Here is a 26920-nt window from a genome sequence, read left to right on the forward strand (position 1 = left end):
TGTGTGTGTGTGTGTGTGTGTGTGTGTGTGTGTGTGTGTGTGTGTGTTTAACCTGGATTGGCTAATCACAGATTATGGGAACAAAAAACTTAAAACAGTATCTTGAACCTCAGTCCCTCTGACAGTTTCAGAATTTCACCATCGAAATATTTCATTAGAAAATCTTCAAGAAGCTGCAGAAGGTTTGGCACTGAACCCTTAGGATCACGTTAAGGGCCTCTGCTGTAGTCCATAGCTCGTCTAGTCCAAAACGGCACTCTCTACTCTCACAAATTCTCTCCAAAGCCATCTGAATCCTCTTTTCCTTATCAGGATGATACAGACTCCATCATCCTTGGAGCCTTCTGACAGGGGCGACAGCAGCTGGGGGTGGGGGGATGCTACAACTGTTCATTGTTTCCTTTCACAAAACACTGCCACGGGGCGCAGATTAACACCAAAAAAATAGATGGCTGCAACTGAAGAGAAACATTTTTCAGAAAGCCTCCACTTGATTAATGAAGTAATGGAGCAGACCAGGGGTTGACTTTTGTCACACACTCTTCTTCCCTCAACCTTCTCCTTCTGGAGAATCAGCAACGATCGGAACGCTTCTGCCAACGTCCACTTGCTCTGAAGAGTCATTTCCACAAAGTTGGAAGGAAGGCCACGGTTATTAAAACTGCCTATATTCCCTGCTAGAAATATTCAGGTAAAGGATACATTCTTTTCACCACCTCTAAACTACTGCGTTGAAGGCAAATGCTATCTCTCTGCCCAGCTCCCCCAAACCCCCGCTCCCACAGCTGATACTTTATTTGACGTGTACTTGGTAGCTCATTTGTAAAGAATCCACCGGCAATGCAGGAGACCCCGGTTCAATTCCTGGGTCGGGAAGGTCCCCTGGAGAAGGCTACCCACTCCAGTATCCTTGTGCTTCCCTGGTGGCTCAGCTGGTAAAGAATCCGCCTGCAATGCGGGAGACCTGGGTTCAATCCCTGGGTCGGGAAGATGCCCGAAAGAAGGGAAAGGCTACCCACTCCAGTATTCTGGCCTGGAGAATTCCTTGGACTGTATAGTCCATGGCACTGCAGAGAGTCAAACATGACTGAGCGACGTTCACTTTCACTTTGGACCCTGACGCTTATCTCAGATGCACATGAGGCTGTCACTGGGCATTTTCCACAGAATAACATTCTACACATGCCTGCAATGACTTTACGATGCAAGGTGGTAATAATGACACATCCAAGATTAGCATCAGAACCCAAGGGACTTGTGCTGCCCCTGTCCATGAGATAATGCTTGCACATAGGGTGCTGTGCTGTGCCGTGCCTAGTCGCTCGGTCATGTCTGACTCTTTGCGACGCCATGAGAAACAAATGGTATTTGCTTGACTTCTCAATAAAAGCTAAAACCTAAGGCCCATGAACTGCCTTTGCTCTTCCAAATTTTGTCCCCATTCTTTCTTATTTTACGGTGCATCGCTGTCTGCCTTGTGAGGTGCCTTATTCACTCCATTCTGTACCAAGCTCTAAAATGCCATAAGTAACAGAAGAATTGAGTTAGCATTTTAAAATACAAACCAAACTCAAAAGTGACTCAGACAGGGTAAATTACCTTTCCAATTGTCTGAAATCCCCAATCACACACCTGAGAAAAGCTTTCTGAAGAAATACTCCTTACAAAAAGAAAACACAAAGGAGCCAGGGTAATTCAAAAAGCAGTTTGACCACTTAACCTTTCTTTCTCTTCCTAAAAACATGTTTTTTCTCTTGTTTCTGTGGTGATTGTCTCCTTAGATGATAAATACTCTAAGTACATACCTTGCACTTCTCTAGGCTATGAGTTCTCAGAACACTGATGTTAGCTTATCAATACATATGTGTATGTTTGTGTGTATATAAATACATGTGTGCACAGGTGTATGAGGATGTATATGTACAATGACAGCCAAGAGTGCTTTTTAAAATATGTTCAGAGAGGGGACAGAAGAGAAGAGGCTGGAAGCACAGTTTGGCAAATTAAGGGAATGAGTAATCTACTTTCTATTCACAGGCATAATAAAAAGTAATCTAGATTGTACAACAATCTGTATATTTTTCAAAGTGACTAAATGCATATAATTTTATATAATTTTACAACTGTAAGATGTAGGGCTAGTATTATAACCCCCATTTTATAAATGAGGAAACTGAGAGCAGATGTGATTACCCAAGACAGCACTTTGGGTAATAACAGTTGGGACTAGAATCAGACTACTCTGACCACATCATGGGCTCTTTCCCGTGCTTTCTCCCCACTTCTGATCTTTACAACGTGTTAGTGTATGTTTCTCAAAATTACTGAAGGAGAAATTCAGCAAACAGCCTGCTTCTGGCTCCTATTTCCCATTAGATTTTACATAACTGTCCCATATATTTTCATTCATCTTTCTCTGTCCTCATATTAATAATCAATTTCTAAACAAATTAATCAAGAATTTATTCATGACTTTCTATATGGAGCAGCTTATCTACCTTCGAAAACGAGAATAAAATGTATCTCATTTTTACGTGTATCTTTTACTTACAGTTAAACCTTGATTATTGGTTATGATGTTTTATAATATATGATTTAGTCTTTTCTATTTAAATTAATTGGATTTTATTTTGTGATGTCTCCCAGTGCTACTATTATTTGAAAGCCCTTCCTTATTCAGAGGCGAGATAAATTTATGTACATTATCTTAGCAGTAAACAGCCTCTGAGATGGCCCCCAGTGATCACAGCCTTTGGTTTTAAGCCCATGTACAATGCCTTTCCCTTCAGAGTGGGCTAGACCTGCTGACTCAATTTTAATAAAAAGAATTCAGCAAAAGTGATGGGATGCCTACTTCCAATACTAGTTTATGAAAAGACTATGATTTCTGTCCTGGGCTCCTTGTCTTGCTCTCTCATTAGCCCTGGCTGTCACTTTTTAAATCCAGCCTTGTATGAAACACTGTACCAAAGACACACAGATAAGCAGTGCTCATAATTCTGACCCTAAGAAAAGAGTATGAGAAAACCACAAGACTAAGGCATATAACCCTATGCTTCATTCTGAGCTTCTGACCTTTAAAATAGAAATAGATATAAACCATATAAAATAGCACAAATGATATACAAATTACTAGCATCAAGAAACCATAGTTTTGTTGAACTAGGGCAAAGGATTTTATTTTAAAAAGTGATATAAAAACAAATTACTAATACAGAATGACTTTAAGTTCAATACTTAAATGTATAAGGAAAAGAGATGTTCATTTCCAAAAGAGAATTTCTCAAATAAGTTTGCAAGTTTACAAAAACATTCTAGAAATATTATTTTATTTTTCCTTTATAAATAAATGTACGAATTATTGCCTATGGACATCATACAACATCAACACAAGCCTTGTAGGAGTCACTTGGACAGGGTCAGACTCACAAACCTGCCTACATCAGGAAAACCTCTTATGAGACTAAAGTCTGGCAACGCCAACTGAGAGCTAATGTTAAGATATGATTTTAATTAGTGGTGTCCTGGGAATATCTATTGATACTTAGTTATAAAATACAGTCAGATATTTTATGAGTCCAATATGTCCAATTTAAAGGGTTATGTCTATGTAATATTGATTTGTAAGAACAAACAAAAGGAATACAAAATAGCACTTATGTCCATTTCTTTAACAGTTATCTCCAAGTTACTGACTGTATTAATTATGCCCAGTAGACATCATTTGCTAAATTTTTGTAACACTGGAACAATATATATTATAACTATGTAAATAATAGGGAAATGCTCACGGCAAACAATTGTTTTATAAAGAGCTGCAGAATGGCAAGACTTGAAAAAAGTCAAGGAGAAAGACATTAAAAGGCAAGCCAGATATATCAGCAAATAATCAATAAAATTTTGGGTCAACTTTGTAAACTGCTCCTCAGAAGTGAGTTCTCATTTTACCTTCTCCTCCAGCCAAAAACATTTTTTTCCAACTTTATATTCCATAATTTGTGTTATGGAAACAGCAGAGCTATAGTTTGCAAATCCTTCCCTCACTACCCAAGAATGTGATAGACTTTCCTAAGGGAACAGGGATTCTATCCCCTATGGGACTTTAAGCTTGAGAAAAGATTTACAAACAGGAACAACTCCATAAAGAGAATCTGGATGCCTAAACCAATGGCCAAACTGAATCTTTCATATCTATGCTTGTGGAAAAGGTTGTGTTACTCATTAGTCTGTTCAACTTTATATACATTGTCTTCTTAGTAGAGCAACTTTAATCATATTAAATGCCATGAAGTAGTTACTCCTTCCAGACATTGAGTATATTAATAGCACATCACAGAGTCATTTTAATAACTCCACGAGAAGACTATTTTCAATCAAATTCTCCTTGGAATTCTAGAAAAAGGGAATAATAAATAATCTTAAACAAACCAAAAAAAAGATGCTTTCTGTTTATTCAAACTTGGCCTAAGTATAAGTAAAGAGCTCAGCCATGGAGCATAACCCAAAGGCAAAATGTGTTTAGATTTTAGGCACAGATCAGTAGGTTAGACCCATAAATAAACCTGTCTATATACAGCAAGAAATTGTGTCTTTGTGTTCCTACCTTTCAAATCCAAGTGCAAATATAAAGAACCTAGAAAAATTTCACCATCAGAAGAAAAAGCAAATTAAAGGTAGATTGAGATTAGTAGACAGACTAGCTATGCATAAAAGGTGTAATTTTAGGAGGCAGATACAAATTATTAGGAAAGGCCAAATATCATTTCAACATTACAATAAGAATTCCATCCATAGCTAATATCACTATGTCTACATTATAATACAATAAATCCCTTCAGATCCATATATAATTGACCTCGCTCATTTGCTTCGACAGATTTGAATTGTTGAGTAATTCCTTGGTGTTTGGTTTCTTTCTTTCTGACTCAGATTCTACAGGATGCTTTCACTAACTTGGGACTTCATGCCAATCTCTCTTCTCCCTGAGCACTCTCCTCTTCCACAAATAAACAAAAAATGAACAAAAAGTCCTCCTCTGATTCTAGAAACCAAACCAACACACCATTTTCCAAGGCTCTGCTGTACTAAGTGTCGTGCCTCATGTCTTCTTGGAGCAGCTTCCGCTGTCCACTCAGTTTCCATTAATTCTCCACATGGCAGATAGAGTATAAGAGAAGCCAGGATCTTGGCCTCCCTAAGGGACACATCTACAATCTCCATCAATAATGAATTTCGCCAACGTCTCCTCAGAGGAACAGGGTACAATTAAAAAGGTTATAAGTCCTTGCTCTACTAGAACCTAAGGGCATCTGTGAATGAAACTGGCTTAAGCCCAATTAGAGGAATCAGTACATTTGTCTTCTCTTGGAACAACCCTGCTCTTACAGTTCCCATCAATTCAGTATAAATCTGACTGATCTTATCCAAGAAGTTAATAGAAAATTGCTCACAGTGGGCGACTGCCACCTCAGTTTCCAAGCAGAGACAGATGGAATTTCCCAGATGGTTTGTCACTGGAAAGTGCAAGGCTGGATGAGACTTCACAGAAAGCATGGTAGAGCAGAATACCTTCTTGGCCTTCACCCAGGTCACAGTGAAGGATTGAAAGTGGATTCTGTTACAAACAAATCATAATTGCCTCAATGCGCTCACCACCTTGTCCTCTTTACCTACTTCAAAGGGGTGCAGATCTTACACTGAAATTAGTCAATATTTATCAAGAAGCTATCATAGGCATAGCTTTCTGTTAGGTAAAACCTGACAAAATAGATATAGTTATCTTCCTCTATTGCATCTTACATTCAAGTGAGATTAAGAAAAAAATTATAAACAAATAAAACAGGCACAAGATGGCATTAACTGTGGTACTGAATTGCTAAGTTGGGCAGATGAAGAAAGATCTAAGAAGAAACAGGGAAAATGGGCATAAAGACTCAAGGAGAATACCAAGGTCTTGAATAAAGCAAGATGTGCATCAGTTGCTGATACTGGAGAAAAGTTAAAGGAAAGAATGAATTGACTCACTTTCTAAAGGTTATTTACTGAGCCCTTGCTATAAACCAGACATTGTTCTAGATAAGAAGGATACAAAGATAAAAGATAAGTAGCACATAGTTGGTGGCACTAGTGGCAAAGAATCTGAAATGCAGGAGACATAAGAGGTGGAGGTTTGATCCCTAGGCTGGGAAGATCCCCTGGAAGAGGGCATGGCAATCCACTCCATTATTCTTGCCTGAAGAATCCCATGGACATAGGCACCTGGCAGGCTACAGTCCATAGCGTTGAGAGTCAGACACGACTGAAGCAACTTAGCAGCAGCAGCAGTGTACGGGTGAGACAGACAAGTAAAGAGATATTCGGAATTATGCAGTAAATGTTCTAATCCTAGGAAGCCTAAAGATCATAGCAATATCTGAGGAGTTGATATCTATTCCAGACTGGAGGCTTTAGGGAAGGTCTACTTTGGGGTAACCTGGGGCTGAGTCTTGAAGTGAGAAATGGAGTTAGTATGATAAAGAAGGGCAGGAAGGGGGAGCACAGGGCTTTGTGGATGATAAAATAGCACAGCCAAATGCACAGAGACATGAGAAAAAGAGTATATTCACATTGTAGGTAGCTGAGGTTGAGTGAAAGCTACACAGAGAGTGGAAACGAGGTAAGAGCTGAGCAGGTGATATCATGAAAGCCCTTTCTCCGGAGTTTGGCTTCTCTTGAGCCCTTGAATGATTTCAGGCACACAAGTAACAAGTTTTGCTATAAGGACACACTGTGATTTGAGTAAAGAAAAAGAAGACAGGAAGGAAGGCAGAAAAGAATAGTTAGAAGATACTGTGATAATCAAGGAAGACATGATGGAGGCTTCACCAACAGCAGTGGCCATAGGAACAGAAAGAAGGGAGTAGACGTGGAGAAGGCAGGAGTTATGGTACTTGCTTCCTGGATGTGAAAAGCAGAGTCTTGGAAGATGGTTGGCTCTGAATGGCTGACAAAAACAAAGCTGTTCATTATAGGCAATAAAGGAAAGGTGTGTGTGTGTTTGTGCCTACATGTGCGTGCACGTACACATATGACTATGTATGTAAATGGACCTATGAGATGTGAGAGGGGAGAGGTAGAAATGGAAGGAGGGTGCCGTGGAATAACTCATAGAATGGATTGCCTGCGGAGGCAGCAAAGGAGAGGCAGAGATTTAGCTTTAAAAGTGACCAAAATTTGGAAGGAGAGACAGTAGGTGGAAACAAAAATAAACTCTCCTTATGACTGTTGAGTTGGAGGAAGTCAGTGGGAAAGCCTTGTAAAACAGTTGAAACGTGCTATTAGAGAAAGGGTAAAAAGCCAAGGTTAGAGATTTTTTAATTTAAATGTCATTTGTAAATTAGAGGCTGAAGCTTTGCGAGTGGATAAGCTCCCTGAGGCACTGGGAACAGAGGGAGAAGAGAAGAAAGGCCATAGTGTTTTGGGAAACATAGTTAAATTTAAAAGAGCCAAGACCCAGAGTGATATGAGAAGTAGAAAAGTATGGGAGTCCTGAGCCCAGATTAGAATGAATATTAAAAAGAGGATATTATTCACAATGTCAACATCAATGGAAAGAAATATAAGACCCAACAAAAAGTCATGCCTCAGCAACATTATAAATTATATCACTGAGAGGGTGAAGCTGGGAGGGTGTGGGTGGGGTCAGTCAGATTGCTCATGGTGAGGAAATTCAATTAGATCATATTTTTATTTTAAAGAGCATTTGTTAAATATCTATTATTTGCGAGAGGCAGTGATCTAGAATTGAATAATTATGATTTTTAAAAATCTATACTGTCTAGAATCTCGGCAATAATTTGGATATTACATTCCAATTTATTTCATTATTATATCTTAGAAGCTCTCTTGGCATGGCTTTCCCAGAAGGTTACCTTCAGACTGATTCAAGTACAAGTAGTTTATTCAGAGGTGACCTCAGAACAGTTCAGTAGCGGTGTGGAGAAGTAAGCAGGAAGGAAAAGGAAGCCCATAAAGGATGTGTTATAAAACTGGTTGGAGCTCAGGTTCACTGGCAAACTCTAAGAGATCTTGTAAAACACTTTTCATATCCTATGGAGAGGCAAGGAAGTAGGGGGTTAGTTCTCCACCAACTTCTGTCCCTCATTGGTTAAGGATTACTTTTGGAAACATTAATTTTCCAGCATGTCACAGCTTGACTGCTTTCCAGTAAGTTTGCTCCTGAGGCTGGAAAAAATGTCCTTAAATAGAAAGTCAGAGATGTTTCCACCAGGCAGCCTTTGACACTATAAGTAGAGACCTATGGGTAGAGATATAGTCGCTGTAGGGTGTGCACAACATGAAGCTTGAAGACTTGCAATGAATGGGCTCAGAGACTGGTACTGGAAGATTTAGAGCTGGAAGGGCACAATGGAGATATCTAATAATTCTAATATTTCCCTATGATGTAGATCAGGAACCTTTAATTCTTTCCTCAACCACATTTCTATGATAACAACTACCTTAAAATTAAGATGGAATTTAATGTGCACATTATTTTATTATTAAATCAGTAAGATTTTACGTATAGTACCCTTTATATGTACACTTTCTGTTTGTAAAATTCAGTTTCACAACTATGTGGTAAAATAAAACAAGGCTCCCTTCTGATTGAATGACATCAATAAAATGACATTTCTATGTCAAATTTCATTTGCTGACTTTAACAGATTGTGATAAGTTTACTATTATATAGTAGGTAACCTGGGACTTTCTATTTACGTTCTGTTTAATTAAGTATGCATGTTGCATGATTCCAGCAGGAAGTTGGCTGAATAAGACTAGTTACCTACTGAAAGCTGATTCACTCAAAAGAGAGAACGAGAGCAAATGTCACTAATATTGTAGACACCAACCTTCCAAATAATCGGTGTTGTCTGATAATTATAAGCACTTACCAGGGGCTAGCAGAGCAGAGATTTAGCATATACAAAGATCTATGTCTTCAGGAGAAAATGAGAGAACTTCAAAGGCACAACATATAAATACAGAAATTCTAAAACACCTCCAAAACAGATATTGATCACAATTTAAACTGATTTTTAAAATTCCTTCCTTGTCAATAGTCCTTTGCTATTTTCAATGAATAAAATTGTAAGACTTTCAAAAACATGAAATTTGGGTCACTCTGATAGCACTTAACATAAATTATTTCTTGACACGGAAGTAGGATGTTGGAAAGAAAGCTAGGCTCCCTTACTGGTTAACAATTCATACAGGAGTGGAAGACTGTACCTGAAAAATGAAACCTTACAATATACCATAGACCTTCGGAAACTGTGATGGTCAATTTTGTGTATCAGCTTGGATGGTGTTTTTGTAGAGACTGACATTTGAATCAGGGTACTCTGAATAAAACAGATTGCCCTCCATAATGTGGGTGGGCCTCACCCAATCAGAAGAAAGCCTGAATAGGACAAAAAGACCAGCCTCCCCAAATAACAAACTTCATCTATACCATCAGCTCTGCTGGGTCTCCAGCCTGCTGACTCACACTGCAGATTTTCATCAAGCTGACTCCACGATCATGTGAGATAATTCCTTATAAAATATATAAACGCACACACGTCATACACCCTATTCTGTTTTGCTGGAGACCCTGGACTAAAACAGTGTCCTTGGAAAACAGTCAAATTTAGGCATGTAAAACCCCCAAATACCAAAAGTCTATAATTTGACTTATTTAATTTGCTGTGTCTTTCCAGTTTTAAACTTGAAAGATTTTAATGGACCCATTTTTACAGGTGACTGAGTAGTAATAATATTCAGTATTTCTTAATAATTCACATATGCTACCTCATTTAATCTTTACAAAACCCTGACAAGCTAGGCAGTAATATTGTCCTTATAGATAAAATTTCTAAAGACAGTATTAGATTGCAGCATGGGGGTCTCAACTCAGATTGAGTTGACCTTGGTCTAGTCATTCAGCTTCCCAAAGTAGCAATTTACTCCTGTGAAACAAAGGAGGGAAAAAAAAGGATATTATCTTCTCATATGCTCATGTAAGAATTAAATGAGATATAAAACCTGTAAAGCACTTTGACCCTAACTGGCCCATTGAAAATATTAACTATATTCTGCCATTAAGCATAAATTATCTAACAAGATAATGAGGTGTGAACAAAATTTTATTTCTATGTTCATTGTTTTATATGATTCCAAGAAGAACATTTTGTCAAATCAATTCTTTTGATGTTTCCATACAGCCTATATTTCTGGTAATGTTCTATATATATATATCCAAATGCCTGGTCTGCAAAGGCTCCCTGCAGAAGGTGGCATATTGCTAATGCACTTCAAGATGGGAACTTGAAAGACAGAAAAAGGATTTGACATCTGGCATGGTGACTCAATTAATTACTGTGTTGGATTCATTAGTTTACTGGGTCTCTTGAGACAACACCATGAGCCTGAACAGAGTAACATCACACTGGTTGGTGAATAAGCAATTTAAAAGAGTGCGCTAATTCCAAATTTGATTTCAGGTTGGGTAAGGTAGGGTTAATAGATTATATATTGTATTATGAAGAAAATTTATCTTCATGATATAAAACCTATATTAAATGACTGTCAAAATTATAAAGAGGTAATAAAATTGTGGAACTCTTTGAATTAATGCCTAATTTCTTCAGTCATGATAGTTATGAAGTATTATAACAACTATTTTGCCCAAAGTAAGAAAAAAGAACCTACTTGTAATCATTGCATATTTCTCCCAAAGCTTTTAATAAATTTAGAATTCATGTAAAGAAATTCTTAATAATTTTATCATACTAAGATCATGTTACAGATGCTATTGGGAAGGAGTGTGATCTGGTATTTAAAAACACAGATCCTGGAATAAAAAAGCCTAAGCCTTAACTTTCTTATCTATAAATAAGATTTTAAATAGGACCAAATTCGCGAGTTTGTTTTGAGGAGTAAAGGAGCTAATACATTTCTAATCCTCCATATAGTGTCTAGAAAAGAATAAATACACAGTGTAACTTAGACAATTATTCTATAGAAGTAACAGTAGTGCCAAGAGTACTACTAGTAGTATTTAATGACATAAAATCAAAAGTAAATTCTAGGAAGAAAATATTATTATCAAAAAAAAATTTTTAAGTATATTTTAATAAACGAGTCACCAGTCTATGTTCGATACAGGATACAGGATGCTTGGGGCTGGTGCACAGGGATGATCCAGAGAGATGATATGGGGTGGGAGGTGGGAGGGGGGTTCAGGATTGAGAACTCATGTACACCCATGGCGGATTCATGTCAATGTATGGCAAAACCAATATAGTATCGTAAAGTAAAATAAAATAAAGAAAAAAAAAGTATATTTTAGCAAAGCAGCTACATTTTATTTTTATTTTATTTTTATAATTTTTTTAAAATTTATTTATTTATTTTTAATTTTTACTTTACAATTCTGTATTGGTTTTGGCATAGATTGACATGAATCCACCACAGGTGTACATGAGTTCCCAAACTACATTTTAAAATAGAAGAAAATTCTATAGTTTAGGGAAATAACATGAATCAAATGTTTAAATTCTAAGACAAAAGAAGAAAACAAAGTTATTAAGAATATTTTCTATTAAATAATTATTCACCACAACTGGGTTTTTGATACCCTAAACAGTATCCATTCACTTCAAATAGTACCAAAAATACCACAATGTCACATTTATAACCAAATTATTTAAATGATATTAAGTATGGCATAAGATAGCTTTAGAGTGATACAGAAATATAAAAAAAATTATATCATGTCTACAAAACAGGAAATTATTTCATTGAAAAATTAAACTTCCACAGATAGGTTTACTTTCCATACATCATAATTTAGCATATGCTAAAGATGTATAAAAAGCATCATTCTACATATATATCATGATATAAAGATTAGTTAAAAATAACATTTTCATAGAGATATTATGTGATATAATAAAAAGGAAAACATGTGTTTCTTACATTAACAATAGCTGACACCTAAGCGGCATTACACTTTTGAAGAAATAGCAGGCAAGTGACAAAAGTTTGTGTTGCTGTCTGATACACAGTGATAAATAAGATAAATATCTTATTGCCTAAAACATTTTGAAAGCAATGCTAGAGTACCAATAGAAACACTCAGATAAAATGGGTTTTGCAAAGGATTTAATTCAACCTTTGATGTTGAGACAGTCTTCCCCTTGCCTTTGCTTGATTAAGCAGTATAATAGCTGGTATCACCCTATCAAAGGAATCAATAGAACCGTCCACTATACAACTCAGCCACGAAGGTCAGCAGTGTTTATGGAGCCACTTCTCAAACCCTTTCTGCAGCAGGCACACTGGACCACCACACAGTACACTGCTCCAGATTATTAAATATTTAGCCTGGTCTGTCAACTTGTTTGGTTCTTAAATACATGTGAAGTCTCCTACTTTATCCTTTTACGGATAAACACAAGGATTTAGAAAGTAAAAAGCACACTTCTTGAATCTGTTATGCTGTTTAAAAGTTGGATGACACAAATGTTTCTTATTTATTTCAGTCATTACTTTTAGTTAAATCAATAACCTCTTTCTCATTCACATGGCACGAAATAAGCAGAGATCTGCACATATTAGTTTCTTTCATGTAATAACCCGAAGAAGTGATTTCTTTCATGTAATCAACTGAAAAAGGAAAGCAACATTGCTGAGTCAAGTACTCTTGTTAAAACCCCTCTGGGAGTTCTTACGCCCCCACCCCACCACCTCAATGCAGATAGAGTCATTTAGCAGGCATGAAACTCTTCCTACATAAATGGCATTTAGAGAGAGGGACTTCCATTTCATATATATATAATTTCTGGATCTCCTAAAGAATATAAAATATTTTTATCCCCAAGTTTTGTCACTTGTATTATCAAGCATAATAGGAGAGCACCTGGTATCCTGATTCCTGGACTTGGTGCAAGTTACCTTACTGCTGCTGCTGCTGCTAAGTTGCTTCAGTTGTCTCCAACTCTGTGCGACCCCATAGATGGCAGCCCACCAGGCTCCCCGTCCCTGGGATTCTCCAGGCAAGAACACTGGAGTGGGTTGCCATTTCCTTCTCCAATGCATGAAAGTGAAAAGTGAAAGTGAAGTCACTCAGTCATGCCCGACTCTTAGCGACCCCATGGACTGCAGCCCACCAGGCTCCTCCATCCATGGGATTTTCCATCAAGAGTACTGGAGTGGGGTGCCATTGCCTTCTCCGGTTACCTTACAAGGCAAAAGGAAATTAAAGCAGATGGAGTTAAAGTTGCTAGAGTATCCTGGATTACTCAAGTGGGCCCAATGTAATCACATGCGTTCCCGAATGTGCAAAGGGGATACAGAAGAGTCAGAGTCAGAATAAAGATATGTAAAAGACTCAGTCAGCCATTGCTGGTTGTGAAGATGGAAGGGAGCCATGAGCCACGGGTTGTGGACAGCCTTTAGAAGATGGAAAAGCAAAGTAAACATCTGTCCCCACCTTCTAGAAGCTCCAGCAAAAAAAGCCCTACAGACACTTTGATTTTAGACCCGAGAGATTCATTTCAGACTAGATTCATTTCAGATTATGATTCATTTCAGACTACAAGACTACAAACTTGGGCTGTTTTAAGCCACAAAGTTTGTGGTAACTTGCTGGAGCTGCAATAGGAAACTAACATATTGAATTAAGAAATGAAGTTTAAATGTAATCAAATACTCCATCTTTCCATAACTTTTTAAGATAGCTAATCAATCATTCATATAATTTTTCCCAGAGGTAGACTTTCTAAGCTCAGAATATTTACAAAAAAGTTAGCAAGAAAAATTATGATGCTGATCACTTATCCTCCCTCTCAAAAGTACAAACAGAATTGCCAAGCAATATCAAGGTTGTTTATTTCTTGTTCATCATGTAAACCTGTAATGTATGACAATTTGTGTCATCTTAAGAAGAAAAGTATTTGTATATATTATTAAATATGAACAATATTAGTCTGGCTATGAAGATAAAGCAACCTTATAAATTACCTTACTAAATAACCATTCAGTGTGATTAACCTGTTTCCTTCTAAATTCTGCATATAATACTGTCAGAGACAAACCACTTGGAAAATATTCCAGTTTTATGGTCCATGAAAAAGAAAAAGCAAACTGTTACTTTTAGTGTTTTCACCAGAAAGCAAGCAGAGATAATTTCTGTGCCATGACAAAGTTTAACAGTCAACCATCTCAGAACATCCACATACCAAGGAATTATTATTCAAGTCCATCTTCCCAGCGAATGGTCCCCAGGTGGTTCCCACTGGAAGTTGCTGCCGACTCTGAATTTTTCTCTCTCCATCTTTCTGAAACACCTCCAGCTCTCCTGCAGATAATGAGCACATGAGCATTTAAGTACTTTCACTTATGTTTTACCAACAGCTGACTCTTTTTGCGTGTTTGGCCTACATGCACAATATTCTCAGGATTCATATAATGAGAATTGATTATGTTCATCTCAACTGATCTTGGTATCCTGAGAGGATAATAAAACTTGTCCTTTTAACTGTATTCACATTTAGTCCAATTTCTTTCTTGAGTTTCTGCACATTTATCATCTACTGTAGGGCTTCCCAGGTGGCTCAGTGGGTAAAGAATCCACCTGCAATGCAGGAGATGCAGGTAGACCTCGATTTCCATCCCTGTGTTAGCAAGATCCCCTGGAGAAGGGCATGGCAGCCCACTCCAATATTCTCGCCTGGAGAATATTGCTCTTTGCATGGACAGGGGAGCCTGGTGGGCTATAGTCCACAGCGTAGCAAAGGGTCAGACACGACTGAAGTGACTGAGCATGCTTGCACACACGTCTACTGTAGTCAATTCTATTCAGTAAATCCTTAAGAACCAGAAATGGTAACACATCTTCAAAAAGCACTGATACAATGTAAAATCAGACAGGGAATATTAGGACAATAGCTCAGATTTTAAATTCCTACATTTGATCACCAGTGTAAGTAAAACATTTCAATTACAGATATATATTAAGTGAAGTGAAGTGAAAGTCGCTCGGTTGTGTCCAACTCTTTGTGACCCCATGGACTATATACAGTCCATGGAATTCTCCAGGCCAGAATACTGGAGTGGGTAGCCTTTCCTTTCTCCAGGGGATGCTCCCAACCCAGGGATAGAACCAAGGTCTCCTGCATTGCAAGCAGATTCTTTACCAGCTGAGTCACCAGGTAAGCCCAAGAATACCGGAGTGGGTTGCCATTTTCTACCCCAGGAGATCTTCCCAAGTCAGGGATTGAACCTGCATCTCTTGTGTCTCCTGCATTGTCAGGCGGATTCTTTACCACTGTGCCACCTGGGCTTCCTAAAAAGATATATACCTTAGGCCATAACTCTACTACAGTGATACAAGACTTTTGTGAACAACATGGAGAGTTTTTTTTAAGTGCTTGGCGATTTCCTGAAATTACTACTAGTTTCAGTGGATAGGACAACTACATGTGCAAACAGTGGAGGTGTATGTTTCCCCAAATAAAAAAACAATGTTCAATCAAAGTCATTATGCTTTTATATTTGGTACTTTAGGCAAGACTTTATGATACAAGTTTGGCCAAAAACCCTTCAAAAACAGGCAGTTTGGGTTGATATTCTCCTTTATTTCTACCCAATTATTACTTTGTAATCATTATATAGAAATAGAAAATAAAGACAGTATTCAATGGCATACAGTAGGAATCAATCAAAAGCTCACTTAAGAAATAAATGAATGGATTAATAAAAAATATATAAATGAAGCCTTCAAAATGTCAAAGAATGGCCATTAGACCTAAACATTGTTTGGGATAAATAAAAAAAGAAATATCCATCAGGAACTGGAGACCTTCTCTTTAAGTAATTATATCTATGACATTCATGTTCTGGGATTATTTCCATCCTATATTATCACACTAAATTTTTTAATATTTCAAAATGTTAATCATAATAATGTAATTTGTTATTTTTAAAATAGAATTTTATCTCAACCTGTTCAAGAGCAGACCTGAAAATGGAAGAAATGGAATAGGAAGAAATATGAGTGTTAACCCATATAGAATAGATAGCTGAGGAAAGTTCTAAATAAAACAGAATATATTCACCTGCTTCACTCAGTATGACACTGGGATCTAAAAAGATATTATACAAATCAATGTACTACGAAACAGAAAGAGACTCACAGACTGAAACTTGCAGTTGCAAGGGGGTGAGGGGGAGAAGGATGTGAGAGTTTGGGATTAACACGTTACACACTTCCATATTTGAAATGGATGACCAACAAGGAACTACTGTAAAGCACATAGAACCCTGTTCAGTGTTATGTGGCAGCCTAGACAGAGGGGGATTTGAGGGAGAATGGATACACATAGATGTATGGCTGAATCCTTTCGCTGTTAACCTGAAACTATCACAACGTTGTCAATTGGCTTAATTTGTTTACCTTAATACAAAATAAAGTGTTTTAGAAAATCAGAATGAATTCAGTAATTACACTTTGCAAATGATATATAAGTCATGGTAGGTGATTCAAAATATTTGCTTTAATTTGACCTTAGTTTCCCATCAAGTTAGTAACTAAATTTAAATATATAGCTTTAATCTTGATGCTTTTAAAAGCAACACCATAGAAATAGAGTTTTCAAATGATAATTTTCTCCAAATATATGCCCAGGAGTGGAATCGCTGAATCATATAGTAACTTTATTTTTGGTTCTCTAAGGGATATCCTTACTATTTTCTTTAGTTGCTGCACCAATTTGCATTCCCACTAGTAGTGTGTGCTGCTGTGTGCTCTCAGTCATGTCCAACTCTTTACAACACTATGGACTGTAGCCTGCCAGGCTCCTCAGTCCATGGGATTTTCCAGGCAAGAATACTGGAGTGGGTTGCTATTTCCTTCTCCAACGACGGGTAGTGTAGGAGGGCTCCTTCTCCCCCACAAACTATAATTCAAAAAGATACATGCACCCCAATGTGCACTGTGCTAAGTTGCTTCAGTCATTTCTGACTCTTTGTGACCCTATGGGGCATAGCCCGCCAGGCTTTTCTGTCCATGGGGTTTCCCAGGCAAGAATACTAGAGTGGGTTGCTGTTTCCTTCTCCAGGGCATCCTCCCAACCCAGGGACTGAACCTGCATCTCTTACATCTTCTGCACTGGCAGTCGGTTTCTTTACCACTAGCACCAGCAGTACTGTTTACAACATCCGAGATGCAGAAGCAACCTAAGTATCCACAGACAGACAAATGAGTACAGAAGATGTGGGACATGCATACAATGGAATATTACTCAGCCATAAAAAGAATGAAATAACATTATTTGCAGTAAAATGAATGGACCTAGAGAATACCATACTAAGTGAAATGTCAGACAAATATATAATATTGCTTATATGTGGAATGTTAGAAACGGTACAAATAAACTTATGTCGAAAACAGAAACAAACTCATAGACATAGAAAACAGAATTATGGTTACTAAAGGGGAAGGAAGGAAGAGGGGATAAATTAGGAGTTGGGGATTAAAATCACACTATTAACATGTATATTTCACTTTTCACTTTCATGCATTGGAGAAGGAAATGGCAACCCACTCCAGTATTCTTGCCTGGAGAATCCCTGGGATGGGGGAGCCTGGTGGGCTGCTGTCTTTGGGGTCGCACAGAGTTGGACGCGACTGAAGCGACTTAGCAGCAGCAGCATGGAATCTAAAAATATGGTACTGACGAACCTATTTGCAGGGCAGGAATAGAGACGCGGATGTAGAGAATCTACTTGAGGATACAGCGTGGGGAGGAGAGGGTGGGACAAACTGAGAGAGTAGCAAGGAAATGGATACATTGCCATGTTAAAAGCTAGCTGGTGGGAAGTGGCTATATAACACAAACAGCTTAGTCTGATGCTCTGTGATAACCTAGAGGGGTGAAATTGGGGGAGGGGGAGGTTCTACAAGGAGGGTTACATGTGTGTGTGTGCATGCTAAGTCACTTCAGGCCTTTCAAACCCCATGGACTGTAGCTCTCCAGGCTCCTCTGTCGATGGGATTCTCCAGGCAGGAATACTGGAGTGGGTTGCCAGGCCCTCCTCCAGGGGGATCTTCCTGACCCAGGGATCAAACCTGCAGTTCTTAAGTCTCCTGCATTAGCAGGCGGGTTCTTTACCACTAGTGCCACCTGGGAAACCTTCATATAGGTATACTTGTAGCTAATTCACTTTGTCTTATGGCAGAAACCAACAACATTTTAAAGTAATTATCCTCCAATTAGAAAGAAAAAAGAACAGTATTACATGTAAAACAGATAATCAACAAGGATCTACGACTGTATATCAGAGGGAACTGTACTCAATATCTTGTAGTAAGCTATAATGGAAAACACTCTAAAAACGAATACACACACACACACTCACACATACATATATAACTGAATCATTTTGCTGTATATCTGACACTAACACAACACTGTAAGTCAATATATTTCAATAAATTTTTAAATGAAAGCAATACCATCAACCTGAATTCAATATCTTATTTATCTACTTTGTATCACCTTCTTTTAATAGTTAGAAGACAGACATCATTTTTCCATGCTTTTATTCTCAGCCCCAAAACCAGAATAACATATATAAACAACAACCCACTAAAATATTGTATAATGTTTAAATTTTGCCCATTATGAACGTAAATGTATCTGTATCTGAATAATGAAGATGTACTGGAAATAAGAATTCCATGTTCACTGTAAAAATTTAAATTCAAGAACTAAACCACCATCCTTCCTTCTTCTCATGCTTCCATCCCTTCTCATTTGTCAATTACAGTAAAAATGGAAGTACTCATTAAACTTATTAAATGAAGACAGACATACACTTCTCTTGTTTTTATGTATCAGTAGATAAAAATGATCTGTAATGAGGCAAATGGATCCAAAAAGATTCAGTAAGTCTGAGCTTCTGAAATATTGCTTTATAAATAAAAACTTGCTTTAAATAACATATTAATGCTTAAAAGTGTTGAACTCCGAAGCCTACTTTGTAGTTCAGGAAATATGGAACAATAATAATTTGTTTTCTGCATGCAGAATAACAAACCCATTTCTGAGATTTTCCCCTGAAAATATATTTCAACCTCATACAAAACTTTTGATTAATGAGTTGAAATCAGAGACTTGTATAGGAAATCCTCAAAGATAGAGCATAGCCAACAATCTCTTATGACATCAAAAAGGCCTCAGTGGGAGATATCCCTTATCTCCCATTGCAGTTTCATATTGATAATGCAGTTATTTAAATTTGGGGGATAACTTTTCCACTTGAAAAGAACCTGTTTAATTTCTGATAGTTATTTTTCAATCATACATTTTAAACAATTTCCTTACAATTTACCCTTTAAAGACAAAATACTTTTCAATTCTTCAGCTAAGAATACTCTTTTCTGCATAAAAACAATGCCTAAATAATTTGTTGTTTTTACATGCTAAAAAAAAATGTCATGTCACATTTCAAGTGATACTGAAGGAATCATGAAAATCTTTGAAAACCCTTTAAAAATGTAATTCATCCTCTCTTTCTTCCACTGACATTTTTCATTTGAAAAGGGTTCAGAGTCAGTCAAACAGTGACTTCTTATCTATACCTGTGGATTTACAAGCAGGTCTGTCTTTTAACGGATTAAGAACTACAAACTTAGGGCAAACCATGAAGTGATACCAAAATATCTCCAAAGTTTCCTAGGTGTCTTTGACTATACATTAAAATGTTAAGCAGGACAAAAATAGGTTTATGAGCTCTTAAAGATGGCTATAACAGAAAGTCCAGCAACTGTTCCAGCTCTCAAGTCAATCTCTTCAAGTTTGTTAGACAAACTGGCAGATCTCAGGCAAATCTCAGTCTCCATTCTAGTCTGTCAAGATGTTAGATGTTATTTTGAAGTTTGTGAAATTCTTTCTGCTGCTGAAACAGTTAAATAAAAATATTCATTTATTCAGAGCAGCTTTTCAGAAAACTGGGCTTCCCTTGTAGCTCAGTCGGTCAAGATTCTGCCTACAGTACAGAAGACCTGAGTTTGACCCCTGGGTTGGGAAGATCCGCTGGAGAAGGAAATGGCAACCAGCTCCAGTATCCTTGCCTGGAAAATCTCATGGACACAGGAGCCTGTTGGGCTGCAGTCCATGGGGTTGCAAAGAGTTGGGCACAACTGAGTGACTAACACTTACTTTCAGAAAACTGCAAGCACATTACAAAATAATTAGCATTTATACACTACCATGCCTACATAGTTTAATGACAGCAACAGAAATATGATGGAAGCTTTATTTCATTTAGCATACATGTTGCTTTTGAGTATAATATTTTTAATTTTTTCAAAGTCTAATAAGAGTCATGAAATAGAGGAAATACCATGTACTATAATAAGACTACATTTTAGTTCCTCTATCAAACAGTCAGTTGATGGCCATGAATAAATCCTATATTTTATGAACCTTTGGTTTGTCATTATTAAAGGGGTTTGTCACTTACTACTTAATATGGTGTCCATGACACCATGATTTTCTTTCTCCAGATGTAATATATTATGAGAGGTAGAAAAAACACTGAGATAGTGGGTCAAAGACTCAGGTCTTAAAACTAGCTTATTGTAAAAGGAATGTTTGACTTGAAAAGATGAGAGATTTCAAAATAAAGAAAGCAAAGTTCCCTTTTCACTGGATTTACTTACTCATTCTTTTTTTGCATCCACTCATTAGCTTATTCATTCATTTATTCTACTAATATTTATTAGTTACACTCAGGATAAAGCAACAAGCAAAACAAACTTAGAGCCTGGATAAAGTTGAGGAAATGTAATCCATGAGGTTTGGGAAGTTGAAGCCATAGAATTTAGTATTACTTTTAGATTTTAGGAATTAGGAAAGGAAAAATCCAACAATGATGTTCTGGGTATCTGGCCGGGGCAAATGGGTCAATGGCCATATACCTATTGAGATAAGGCACACAGGGGGAAAAAAAAAGATTTAAGGTTAAGATGAGGAATCATAGCTTGGAAATATTGGGGTCAAAGTGGCTTTGTAAGGAAGGCAAGAGGTGATTGGGGTGGGTTAGGTGGCCAAGCCTGTGACTTGGAAGCAAGGTCTTGACTAGAGTGAAAAATGTTGGCATTTATTCGTTAAGACCAGCTTGTATATGGTAATAAAATTCATAGAATTGTTGATCTAGAAGAGAGTGTAACATGATAAAACAATAAGATTGAGGATAGCGTTCCAAGAATTTTCAAAAGGCAGAGAGATAGAGGAGCAGGCACAGAATATTTAAGGGAAGTATAAGAAAACAGAAAAAAAGGAAGAAACTGGACATGGTACCATCGCATCCAATGGATTGATTGAGAATTTAAAGGAGGAAGGATCAATCAAGTAACCTGAAATTTTATGTAAGTAAGAAAAGGACCGGGAAAATTCCATTTGATGAGATGGAGACCATGGGTGTCTGGGATGAAAGGAGTGTTTTAGAATAGGAGGCCAGCACATGGATCAGAGTAGGTTCAAAATCAAATTGGAGAAAAGTGGAACAAGTTATGTGATCCTGACCAAGTCCCCAACCCTCTGAACTTCAGTTTCTTCAAACCAAGAAGTGCTTACAATATCTTTCTCATATGGTGGCTGTGAGGATTCACTCAGATAACATGTGCAAAGTACCTAACAAACATTTACTACTTCACCATAAAGAAAACGAAGCACTTCTAAGAGCGCGTCCACATACTTCCATCATCACATCTAGCCGTTCAGTGTCTGTGGCCACATTCCTTCTTTAACGCCTCTATCCAAAACACTCTCCATACCTTGATTTTTATCTTTCTTTTAAATATCTCCTGGATTCACATTTCTTATCAGCATTTCCCAGTTTTGTTTGTTTGCTTGTTTGTTTTTTTGTTTTCTATCAACTCAGATGTGGAGGACCAACCAGCCTCAATTCACTCTACAGCTCTGATTTGGGTTCCAAATCCTTGCCAAGATAAACTCACTTAAACTCCACTTTCATCATGTTATTCATTTGTGCAAGTCCCTTCACTGCTTCCTTTAGACCATCCGACTTGAACATCTATGCCTGAATCCTAATACCACCACAGCGTTGCTCCACGGATTCTGCTTGACTGCCTATTTGCTCTCCAGAATTAACTCTTCCTTATCACACCTTCCTCCTCCTCTAGCTTAACTCCCACACCTTCCTGAGAATTGTTGTGGCTACCTGGCAGACACAACATCGTCCTGGCTGCTCTGATAAATCCTATTAATGTTGCAAGATTAAAGTTATTCTCTTTCACCAAACAATTCTGAACTCTCCAATAAACTGAGTTCTCCTCTCCTAATTCTCCCATAACATTTACAGTCCACACAGTTTTGCATTTAATTATTCCCTAGTGGTTTCCCTTGGATAACTCTTCACCTCAACAGGATTATATGCATCTTGAACTCCAGATGTATTTTTTATTTGTTTACCCTATGGTAATTAATACAGTTTGTGATGCAATAATTGCAGAATACAAACTGAACATCATTGATTGGATGAGAATTTTCATAAGCTCATAGACCTAATTGTACAGTTAAAAGTTGATTTTAAAGACAAAAAAAAAAGTTGTCTTAATATATGTCTGCTCTTTGTATTACAACAATCATACATTTCATTTGTTCAACATTTTATTGCACTAACTACATTACGTCGTGTGTGAAACACGGAGCAGGATGAAAAATAAAGGTTCTTTTTTTCTGCCCAGTTCCTACTTTTGCAGCTACTCTTCAAAAAGAAGCCCACTTTAAAAAATTATTTTTAACATGCTGGGTAAGTTCACACAAAATATTTGAGACACATAGGATGGACTAATCAATTTTGGTAAAAGATAATATTGTTAGTGCTGAGGGCTGTTTCTCTTATCTTCTTGATAATGCATACTTTTAAAAGTCTGTGATTACTCAAAGACTTATGATAGCTTCACTTTAAAAAAAAGCCCTAAGTCAGAAATCACTACCAAACATACTGCAGCTTTTAAGATATCAACCTACTTTTTTTTTGTCCAAATAAAAGAAGTTTACTGTGGAAAGAAAACTTAAAATCAAGAGAGATACCCTCAAATCTTTCTTTATTGAAGGTGCTATCAAGTCAATGCTTTGTTTCTTTTTAACAGAGTCCTTTTGATGCCTCATTAAAGAGCAAAGTATATGAAAACAGTGGCATACCAAAGGGGAACAGACAAGATGTGGGCATTTTAGCATAATTATCAGCAATCATGCTTCAACTGAATTCAGCATTAAGTTGATGGCATAAATGTATATGGTATTTATGGGACATCCCTTAACTCCAGGCTCAGGTTTCAAAGAAGAAGATGGCTGCAAGTAAATGAGATGACAGAAGATTCTATTTCATTTGCTGAAAATAAACTTTGGATTGATTTGAACTTGGTTTTAAATATATAACCAAATTTTAAAGCAGACCACATGAATTAGCTCATAATGTTTATCAGGCCTCACTACAGCACAAGGCTATAGCGTCAGAACCCATATTTATATTTTCTTCATGGTTGGAAAACATTATACATCATGGTATCAAACATGGACAGCCCTGAAGTCATGCTGAGTTCAAAAAGCGCTCAAAGATTCTAAAAATCTCAAAACATTTTCAAAGTCAGCCAAGGTGGCTGAAGTATGGCAGAGCCCTTGCTATTTTATGGTTTAACCATTTGACAGCTGCCTGCCAGATACATAAGAGGGTTAGGCGATCATTTTACTGCTGATTATCTTCACAGCCAAACTGCAGTCTTGCCACTATGCCTGTTTCCTCAGGCATTAATAACAGCATGTTTCATCTGCATTTTAAGACAAATAGTGCCATTTATACTATACTCTGTTGATCCATCTCAAAGCATGGTTTGGCACAGGAAATGATGGTTCTCGGTTAACAGCTACAAATTGCCTTATAGGGATACCTTTTCTAATTTTCCTTCTCAATTTTTGAGTCATACAGTTATAACACACACTAAACTACAGTTTTGAACATAAACTTGAAATACGACATTCGCTATTCAAGCACTCCAGTCAAACCCTGATAAATCAGGCTGGCCATGCCGTGATCTTATCCCTTCTGACTCTTTAATAAATCGAACCTTGTAACTTTGTACTGTTGGAAGTTGTCACTAAATGAAATTGTGACCTTATCCGGCGCATGAACTTATCCTGCTGACAACTACATTTATTGTGTGGATAAGAAAGGGAAAAAAAAAGAAGAGAAAAGAATAAAGAAAAAAATGAGATATTTGATAATTCTGATCTTAGCCATATGTAACTCTAACAGATGGGATCTTTTTGATGTTCCATTAATGATTTGCCAAAGATGAGTCTCTACTTAGAGAAAAATGCTCACCCTAGGTAAGTGCTAGGGGCACTGCATATGGTATTAAAAGTGCATGAAGAGGTACCAGGTGACAGCAGCGAATCAGAAGCTATTAGCGTAACACAAAGAGCCCTGAATTAGGTTGTAATTGCACTGGAAAAGATAACATAATGGTGGTGGCAAAATAGAAACATTCTCTCTTCACGCAATGCATTCAGAACCTAAAACTAAAACAAGACACTAGAATTGTCTGAAACATAGCAAAGTTAATTCACTGCATTTCTTAAGAATATTAAACACACCCTTTGGCTACAGTTTCTAAAAACTCATAGAAAATCAACGTGTATAGCATTAAGAAGCAAATTTACATGCATATGCTACCAGATACTGGCATGTATTTACTAACTCAGGAACCTTTTACTTTCCTATTCTAGCTGGCATTAAGGATTCATCCTGAAGCTATTATATGTCTGAATATTCTATCTTAAGACCCACTGGAACCTACAAATTATCATCTTTCAGATAGATAAAAAGAGATAAAATATGGTTCTAGGTAGTACTATTACTGGTAATAAAGTACACAATTCAAGATGTTTTTAAAAACAAAACTGGGATCTGGAATAACTAAGAAACCTCTACCTGCCTCTTCACATATAAAAATAAGTTTCATACACAGAGACCACGTTCAAGACTGAGAGAAAGAAACTGCTGTATTCTGCCCTTTGTTCTATGGTGTATTCATATGAAGCAAAACCGAGCTCATCCCAGGTGTCTGAAACTATTCACTTGGAGTGTGACTAACTCTTGCAAATGTTTGGAAAAGTCACTGGAAGGAAGAACTGCAGTTTCTGGACATTGTTCAGTTGCTGAAAGGAGGAGGGGGAGTTGGCACTCTTTCGCTCAAGAAACCTGGCACAGTAGGCGTCTTCGCTGCCAGAACCCCCTCTGACCTTTCCGACACCACTACTGGTCACAGGCCGACCCACCACCACTTCCTGATTCAAATCCTGAGACACAGAGGGAGGGTATGTTCTGGGAGGTACAGTTAGGGAGGAACAGCCTTGGTTGTGAGAGGTCTGGGCGAGCAGACACAGGAAACGGCAGCAGAGGAGCAAAAGTCAGAAGTCTCTATCGGCAGGAGGTCCATAGAAGGGTCAGGGCCTGCACAGCACTGGTCAGAGAGGCGTGTTCTCTCCACGAGACAAACTCTAAAGGAGAAACTTTGGGTAAAAATCAACTGTAAGCTCCTGTTCAACAGAAAGCAGCAAGGAATAGCTTTTAAAGCATATTTAATACATAACACCAGTAGACCTCATTGTGATTCCAGGGTCGGGAAGATCCCCTGGAGAAGGGATAGGCTACCCACCCCAGTTCTCCTGGGCTCCCCTGGGGGCTCACATGGTAAGAATCCTCCCGCAATGCGGGAGACCTGGGTTCAATCCCTGGGTTGGGAAGACCCCCTGGAGGAGGGCATGGCAACGCACTCCAGTGTTCTTGCCTGGAGAATCCCCACAGACAGAGGAGCCAGGCAGGTGACAGTCCATGGGACTGCTAAGAGTCAGATGCGACTAAGCAAAGCACAGACCTCATCGATATTTAAGGTTCTAAATTTAAGGCAACATTTATTTTTGTCTGTTAAAGTTCCATGTTTTCTCATAGTTACATTTATTAATTTAGAAGACGATATTTGGCACACAATGGAACTTTTCACAAGTCATTGCTGATACTTGAAGATCACTGCCTTATGAGGTATACTAGAGCCAAGTGGGAGGCTCACTGGGAAAGAATCCACCTGCCAATGCAGGAGACTCAGGAGACTCAGGATCAATCCCTGGGTCCGGAGGATCCCCTTGAGTAGGAAATGGCAACCCTCCCCTCTCCAGCATTCTTGCCTGGGAAATTCCATGGACAGAGGAACCTGGTGGGCTACAGTCCAAAGGGTCATAAAGAATCAAATATGAATGAGTGAATGAACATGCCTTATGAGGTGTATCTTGACATCCATTAATCCAGATACCAGATCATGAAATACCAGGCTACCTGACCTGAGGAATCTGTATGTACGTCAGGAAGCAACAGTTAGAACTGGACATGGTACAACAGACTGGTTCAAAATTGGAAAGGAGTACATCAAGGCTGTATGTTGTCACCCTGCTAATTTAACTTACATGGAGAGTAAATCATGAGAAACGCTGGGCTGGATGAAGCACAAGCTTGAATCAAGATTGCTGGGAGAAATATCAATAACCTCAGATATGCAGATGACACTACCCTTATGGTAGAAAGTGAAGAAGAACTAAAGAGCTTCTTGATGAAAGTGAAAGAGGAGAGTGAAAAAGTTGGCTTAAAGCTCAATATTCAGAAAACTAAGATCATGGCATCTGGTCCCATCACTTCATGGCAAATAGATGGGGAAACAGTGGAAACAGTGACAGACTTTATTTTCTTGGGCTCCAAATCACTGCAGATGGTAACTGCAGCCATGAGATTAAAAGACACTTACTCCTTG

The 26920-nt window shown here is 37.8% G+C and overlaps 1 protein-coding gene across 1 annotated transcript in view; it reads right to left on the reverse strand.

Annotated features, from left to right (window-relative positions):
* ZFPM2 (zinc finger protein, FOG family member 2) overlaps positions 1–26920 on the reverse strand; it is a 523384-nt gene that overhangs the window by 237254 nt on the left and 259210 nt on the right. The window contains exon 4 of the mRNA XM_040261893.1: positions 14265–14383. Coding sequence (XP_040117827.1) covers positions 14265–14383 — 119 coding nt within the window. The remainder of the gene's footprint in view (positions 1–14264; positions 14384–26920) is intronic.

The sequence above is a fragment of the Oryx dammah genome, unplaced genomic scaffold (assembly GCF_014754425.2).
Source record: "Oryx dammah isolate SB20612 unplaced genomic scaffold, SCBI_Odam_1.1 HiC_scaffold_19, whole genome shotgun sequence".
Classification (NCBI taxonomy): Eukaryota; Metazoa; Chordata; class Mammalia; order Artiodactyla; family Bovidae; genus Oryx; species Oryx dammah.